At 33.3% G+C, this 7,634-nt stretch overlaps 1 protein-coding gene across 5 annotated transcripts; it reads right to left on the bottom strand.

Annotated features, from left to right (window-relative positions):
- Positions 1-1,041: 1,041 nt before the first annotated feature.
- On the bottom strand, positions 1,042-6,843 carry LOC105219542 (ER degradation-enhancing alpha-mannosidase-like protein 3). Of its 5 annotated transcripts, none has more exons than XM_011195758.3 (8): positions 6,561-6,843; positions 6,041-6,238; positions 5,837-5,983; positions 4,774-5,192; positions 3,882-4,676; positions 3,564-3,826; positions 2,535-2,633; positions 1,042-2,298 (listed from the first exon to the last, which is right to left on the bottom strand). In XM_011195758.3, the coding sequence occupies exons 2-8, from the start codon at positions 6,178-6,180 to the stop codon at positions 1,708-1,710; spliced, it is 2,454 nt and encodes an 817-aa protein (XP_011194060.2). In that variant the 5' UTR covers positions 6,181-6,238; positions 6,561-6,843; the 3' UTR covers positions 1,042-1,707. The 5 variants fall into 5 exon arrangements, with proteins under 5 accessions (XP_011194060.2, XP_011194062.2, XP_028900975.2 ...); XM_011195760.3 differs by having other exon boundaries at positions 6,041-6,217; XM_029045142.2 differs by having other exon boundaries at positions 6,041-6,187.
- Between the last annotated feature and the right edge of the window lie 791 nt (positions 6,844-7,634).

Here is a 7,634-nt window from a genome sequence, read left to right as displayed (position 1 = left end):
AAATATATATAATTTTTCTAATGATTTTGTTAAATATAGTTTTTTGATCGATATGTTAAGGTTTTTTGTAGCCCTGAAAAGGGCTTATTTACTTCTTATACGCCACTTTAGTTTTGTTTTGTATAGTTTACTTTTTAGCCGGCGCTTTCTTGGCGACTGGTTTTTTATTGGCCGCGGCTTTCTTGGTTTTCACACTAGGCGTTTTCGCTTTTAATGCCTTTGATTTGCTTGGAGTCGATTTAGCTTTAGCTGGTTTGGCTTTAACTGATCCAGTCTTTTTCGCATCTTTAGCTTTAACCTTTTCACTTTTCTTCTTCTCCGCTGTTTTCTTACTGGCAACAGCTTTCTTCACTTTTTTCTCGCCACTAACTTTCTTACCTCCAACCGCTGCCTTCTTCTTTGACACCACACCATCTGCCGATTTCGCCAATTTCTTTTTGGGCTTCTCCTCGGTGGATTTCACTGCTTTCTGTTGTGCCTTTGATTTACCTTCTCCAGATTGACTGGATTTACTAGCCGCCACTGATAGTTTGAAAGAACCGGATGCGCCCTTTCCTTTAGTTTGAATCAATTTACCACTAGTAACAGCCGACTTCAAATACCGCTTGATGAATGGTGCTAATTTTTGGGCATCAAATTTGTATGTAGCACTGATGTATTTCTTTATTGCCAAAAGTGATGAGCCATTACGTTCCTTTAAGTTTTTAATTGATGCATCGACCATTTGTTGTGTCGGCGGATGAGTAGGAGCAACGGAAGGCTTTTTTGGCTTAACTGCTTTTTTGGCAGGAACTTTTTTTCAGAAATAGCAGAGAAGCCCGATACCGGAGAATCAACACTCGCAACAGCAATTGTATCAGACGGTTTTTCTTTTGATATTGGTATTATAATAATATACTCACTTTAAGAACGAATGTGGATATGGATTTTTATCAGCCAATAACAGCAATCTATAAAACTATGTATTTGGAGAATCTTCTATGCCGCTACAATTCATAGAAAAAAACAGCCTAATAATTAGAAAATTTAAACAGATATACATTTAGTTGTTCTATATAAAAGCTTTAATTTAGTTACTTTCTTGTATATTAAAGCATATTTAATGGTATGTTATAAATAATTACATTTCATTCCGTTTGAAATATTTTAAACGGCATTATGACTATAACATTACTTAGGACCTCAACACATATGTTCACCCCGTTAATATTTATACAAAGTTCGTGAGGTGTTACTTAAGCTTTAAAAAATTTACAATTCTACTGATTAACTGTTATTAATTACAATATATGTATATTTAAAAATTACAATTAGCAACCATTCGTTGATAATGTCCTAACATGACTATGTGCAAACATTAATATACAATTCGCTATTGCATAATATGTTTCATATATGTATTTACAAGAATTATTCTGAATTCAAACAAAAGAGTTTGACGTTGGACTAAAAATAGTTTATTTTCTTTGAATAAATAAGTTTTTTTCACTTCATCACTTTGAACATTTTTACTATTAGCGACCTAGAATGTTTAATTGTATAGTTTGGATTAGAAAAAACTAGCTTTTTTATTGTAAAAAATTTTTATCCACCCTCCACAAAATATATTTATATATTCAAACAAAAATATTTAAATCATTTTGGGCATTCAAATTCCTTAATTCTTAAAATTAATTGAGTTTTAGTAAGTATATATTGTTATCAACACTATAGATCATCTTTAATGTTGTCTGATTTTGCTGTTGCCTCAGCAGCATTATTATTAGACGATGTAGGTTTTGATAGTTTGGTGTTAATTGAAATGTGGTAGTTTTTTGTTGTCGTTGTTTTTGTTGAATCCCTTGCGAGTTGCCAACGTTTAAACTCGATCATTTGCATAATTCTCACGATGACTTTTGGTTTATCTTTCATAACGTTAGAGAGTTTATTAAACTCTTGCGAATACATAAATACGACTGGTATTGTTACATCGTTAGTGCCATCTCCAGACATGGCGAACATTGGTTGTGTCTCTCCGGAGGATCCCGGTACATTATCACAAACAATTAATGCAAGGGCACCCGCTGCTTGAGCCAGACGCGCTTTGCTGACAAATGTGCAATCTCCTCTTTCAGCAACTAGGATTTTGCCACTTATTTCAGCCTTGTTGGAAGGCTCCTCACAAGCCCGGAGTGGTGTTGCTACAACCAATTCACCTTCGACAAATCGATCTCCCGTTAGTTCTGGACTGAAATGTGATGGACCAGCCATCAAAGCAGTCCAGTCAGTGGACTTCTCATCTAGTGAATATGCAACTGCCTGTAAAATATAAATATAAAATGATAAAATAAATTAGATTTATTAAAAACGACTTATTTATCATTCTTTTTTTTAATTTAGTTCACATTGCAACAAAAAATTATAATCAAAGCTGAAGATTAAAAATAATTCGATAATGTTCAAAATTGCTGATAAAAATTTTCAGCTTTTCATATCTCCATTTTTTAAATCTCTAGAAAATTAGTAAATAAGCTCAAAAATAGCGTTGATCTCACCTGAAGTTGTGCCAGTTGATTCATATTTTGTATTTTGGTCAGCTCCAGCATTTCTTGCATAAACAGTAAACCCATTTCTCCATCATCAGGACTTTTTGCCTACGAAACAAATAATATAAATGAACTATTTTATATCTATAGAACAAATATACATATATAGTATGATAACAAAATTGCACATACATAACTTTGTATGTAATCATTAGTGAAGGATACCGTTTCTACCTAAATGTGTCGTATTCGCATGAGATTCCCGAAATCAAAATCCAAAATCTTTCACGCAGGGAAAAAACAAAACGTTATTTCTTTTTTGATTTTACAGAGCGGAATAGATGGAAATAACTTATGAATAAAGGATGTAAAATTTTGTATTTAGCGATTAGACAGACCATTGCCACATTACTTGCATTAATAAAATATTCCATATGCCATAAGATTATATTACATGTAGACAAAAATATATATTTTCAATCTTTCTTTTCGCATTTTACGTACTTTTTCGTTTTGTTTTTTATTTCACCGCAGAAAATTATAAATTTAATTTTTTTAAGTGGTTAATATTAATTCGTTATGGTATAATTAATTTATTTTTAACAAACGACAGTTCAAAACGAATTTAATCGTAAATAAAACGCATCGCCCATTTTCGTACCATTTGAGCGCCAGAGTTACAGTGCACCGTCGCGCAAAAACGTTAAAATAAAAAAAATGTATAAAAACCGAAATAAACCGCAAAAAACGTGCTTCGCATTCCGTGATGGATTTCGTCAAAACCGCTTAGCAGCCAATGAGTTAAACACCAAACAAAATGGATGATGATATGTGGTAGCTGAGTGTTACTTTTAAAGATGATTTATCAGCATCGCGTATTGTTTTGCCTATTCTTGAAAAACACAGACATAATATCTCGCTCGGACGGTCGCCAATTAATACATTCGGAATTTGAGTAGTGTTATATTAGTTTACTGAATTATACTTCTCTGTCCTCCACATATTACGTTAAAGTGAAATGATAGTAAAAAAACTTACGTTATAAAAACTATGAAAGAGGCGCACCTTGCCATCACCTAAGGACACCATTGTGATGCCCATGTCGTAAATAGCTCGCAAATGATCTGCATTACTTGCTTGAAAATCCAAAGCACGTAATCGCTTCCCAGTAGGTATCCGGGGGCAGGAACCCGTAATAAAATTTCGCAATGGTTTCCGTACTTTTTCCGGAAAAAGTTTATTGGAGTTCGGACAAGTTCGCATAAAGTCCAGAACGTTATGTTCATCAGTTTGCCTAAAACCTGCAATTTGTATGACAATAAGTAAATATTATGGGAAAACTTAAATTAATATTACTGAATGTTGTGTTCCCCAGCTGTGCAATAGTTAGTGGTAGCAGATGTGCCTCTGTGGTGAAAACAAATTCGTCGACATCAACTACTAAATCATTCGGCTCCGAAAATAACAAATACAAATATTTAAATGTTTCTGAGAGTACAAAAGAGTCCATTCGATCTTCATGTTTTCCAGTGCGAACATCGTTTACAGCCGCATATCCACATGGGACCTTTGCATATTTCTGAAGTGTTTTTAATGCCTTTTTGCCCACTTGGAGATAATGGTGATCACCCGTAGCACGGAACAGAAAATATGTTGATTCTATGAACTCGGGCCGAAGATGGTGTTGTCCCCAGTGAATTTGGAAATCAACAGTGAAAGCTTCTGGTATGAATGTGTGCATTTGCATTACTTGATAAAGCATTTCGTGTGTTTGAACAGCTGGCTTAATGTCTCCGGATAGAACTTGGAGGCCAGGCCAAAAAGCCAATAATGAGTCCATAAAATTTCTTGACTTTGCGTGAGGCCTATGCATGAGTACATCCAAAAGCATTGGTCCTTCGCTAACATATTTCATTACTGCATTGTAGTGGCGATTAAAGCGAGCCAAATATTTATCATCACCGAGTAGAACGTAAGATTTAAATAAATATTCATAGTAAGAATCAATACCGGCTCCTACACCTGAATCACGACGTACCCAATCTCCCGAATGAACGTTTAGTACGGTTCCCATTAAATCCGAGCCCCTATGCCGTAGTTTCCAAAGTGCATCCATGGCTGTATGAGCACGTGCTTCAAATATAGGATCACCTGTTTAAACAATAGGTAAAATTAATTAGGGAAAACGATTAGTAAACAAAATCTACAAAAGAAAATAAGGAATAACGCTATAATCAAACATACATACCAGACAAACGAGATAAAGCCGCGAATTCCAGTAAAATAGTCCCCGCACATGCTGTACAGGTTTCGCGTGACTTTTTCAGCTGTTCATCTTTCATGCCATGACGCAGATTTACTCGCGCATGTGGTATTCCTGTGGATGTGTTAAAAGCTGGCAGTAAGCGATATCCTAGATCACGCGCCATTTCCAACATTTCGCCGTTGTACCAAAGCATTATACCACGATTTTTTTGGATGTGCTCTGACAAAACATGCGCTGAAAGTAAGCCACCCACCATGCGTATATTTGTTTCGAAAACGGAAACTATTATATCGCTATCGAATTGTACATCTTGTATTACTAATCGAACAGCTTTTTCGAATTCATTGAAATCTTCAAGCAATACCAATGTGTCCATGGAATCAACCAAAGTCATGGAAAAACTAAAAAAAAGATTGGACATGAAGTAATTGTTGTTGCGTTATCTATCAGTAACACCAATCGGTGATATAAGCCCAGTTAAAGCATGTTTCAATGGAGGCGAAACATAGGGAAGGCGTTTTATGAGTTTGTTTAAGTGGACCTAGAAAATGGAGGTTAGTATTATTTGGAGTCTAATTAAATAGCTTATACTGATTATGTCGGTAGAGGTTGGATATGTAGTTTATCCTGCTACAAAATTTAAATAGGTTTGTTTGGTATGTTCTAAGCCTGGAAACTTATCTTACTTAAAATCTTCATCAGCATCCTATTGGTTTCCGTCGACTTGGTTGACAAAATGCCAACTGAGTAGCAAAATTTTATTTTTTGTACTAGTAAAAAAAAAATTATACGGATCTTTGCGAAACTTGTACATTGTAGTACATCTTGGATGAACGACTTTTTAATTTTTTTTTACATTACACAGAATATTTGTAATTCTTTTTAACTTTTTCTGATTTAGAATAAAAATATGTTGAATAACTATTTAATACGAAACATATACATTTAAAGTTTCATTAAATTTGGGTCTTCACATAGGTTTAGTAAGTAATTTTTTAGATTTAGTTCACTAAATATCTAATATTTGGTAGATAATACAACTTACTTTCCCAAAATGTCATCCATATCACCTCGGGAAGGTGTAACACCTCGATATCTGCCCTTGCAGGAAAGTGGCATTAATTCATCAGCAGGGTAGGCGTTGTCCATATACGCTCGGTATGCGTGATGAAACATATCACGCGCTTCTTTCCTAGTATTATAGTTTTAATTTCTGATAAATTAAATTTACAGAAATTTTCATGCTTACCGCAACTCTTTGCGCTCCTTCCGGGACATATTTTGTGTTGGTATACTTTCACATAATGCCAAAGCAACAAAACTTGTCAAGGCTAATATACTAAGCACAATATTATGATGTGAAAGCATTAAAAAGCCTTTTGTTGTCATTTTTATTCTGTGATAGGATGGCTTGTTCTCATAAGAGCTAAGTAAATCAAATTTGGTGCTTACGAAAAATATAATATATTTATATTGATAAACAATAGATATAGTACAATACATATACATGTATTGATATGGAATTGTTCTCTTACATATAATCTTAATGAGAGTTATTTTTGATTCAATTTGGATTGACGTTTAGCAAGAACACTCCGTAGGTTCACAATTATTAATGTATTAAGGTTTTTTTATACTCTTGCAATTCTTAACCACGTCATAACGTTATAAAATTTATTGGCACATTATACAGATATGTGAAATATAAATATTTTAAGATTCCTGCTTTAAATTCTTATCCATTTCTACAAGTTTTCTAAAAATCTTACCATAAAACACATTCAAAAAAATATTAACAAAATATATATTTTTATAATATCAAGAACCTCCGTCATAGATAATTCATGCCACTTGAATAGAACCGTATTAATTTTTGTGTATGATTTTTATATATGCGGCACTGAACTATAAATCGAAACTCTTATATATTAACAAAGTTCTCCTTTGAAACTTTTATATGCAATAACATTGCTATATCAAAATTATTATTTTTCCCGACTATTATAGTTGGCAAGAAACTCATTTTGTACGGAATCCACAGCTGTCAATTAGTGTAGTGTTGCCATATATTTTTTATAAATATTAGGTATTTAAGCCCTGCCAAATAGTATTATTAAAAAATTCTTTACACAGACCAAACTCTTGCAGATATTCTGATTGTAGATCTGCAGAAATTTATAGAGCTAACATACGTGTGCATAATGTGCAGTAATTTTTGACAAGCAGATCTTCGGTTTTGCCTAACAAATTCTATCAGCTATTTTTACATATTTAAGAGTATTTCTTTAATTGATGGTTATCAGGAAGACGAAGAGTGCCATTGACAAGTTTATTTCACAAAGAACGATTAAATCACAAAGATTAAAGAAACAGAAAACTAGCATAAATTAGCCAGGAAATATTTGAGTGCTGTTCTGTGACACTGCTTCATATTGCATAATTTTAATATTGAGTTAAAAATCGCTTTTCCAACATAAGCTTCCCTAACTATCACTAGCTAGCAATAGCAAAAGAAAACCTTTGTTAATTTTCAATGATCAGCTGTGTGGAATTCAGAATGCTGCCAAATATTGGTCTAAAATAAAATATATTAATATGGTCCGTATTGACATGCCATGCAGATCTACATTAAGGTGCAGAACAACAACTGTCAAATTAGTACAAAATATGTATCCTGCTGTTCTTAATTATTACTTTAATATTGATATATTTATAACATCTTTTGTTAGTTTAATTTATTTTTCAGGCTATGGATATAAAACAGGGTTTAAATTGGATATATGTTTTTAGCTGTCATTGATTGGCTAAGCGTTGTAGAGAAGCCAATAGAACACACAATCCAG

Source organism: Zeugodacus cucurbitae, chromosome 3, assembly GCF_028554725.1.
Source record: "Zeugodacus cucurbitae isolate PBARC_wt_2022May chromosome 3, idZeuCucr1.2, whole genome shotgun sequence".
NCBI lineage: Eukaryota > Metazoa > Arthropoda > Insecta > Diptera > Tephritidae > Zeugodacus > Zeugodacus cucurbitae.
This window is presented reverse-complemented; position numbering and strand designations above follow the sequence as displayed.

Excerpts from the sequence above, each read along its gene's own strand:
- LOC105219542 (XM_011195756.3), bottom strand. The coding sequence starts at position 6,300 with ATGTATATGTATTGTACTATATCTATTGTTTATCAATATAAATATATT. Across the intron at positions 5,193-5,836 it reads ATGGATGACATTTTGGGAAA|TTTTTCCATGACTTTGGTTG; the intron begins GTAAGTTGTATT and ends TCTTTTTTTTAG. Across the intron at positions 2,299-2,534 it reads ATCAACTGGCACAACTTCAG|GCAGTTGCATATTCACTAGA; the intron begins GTGAGATCAACG and ends TATATTTTACAG.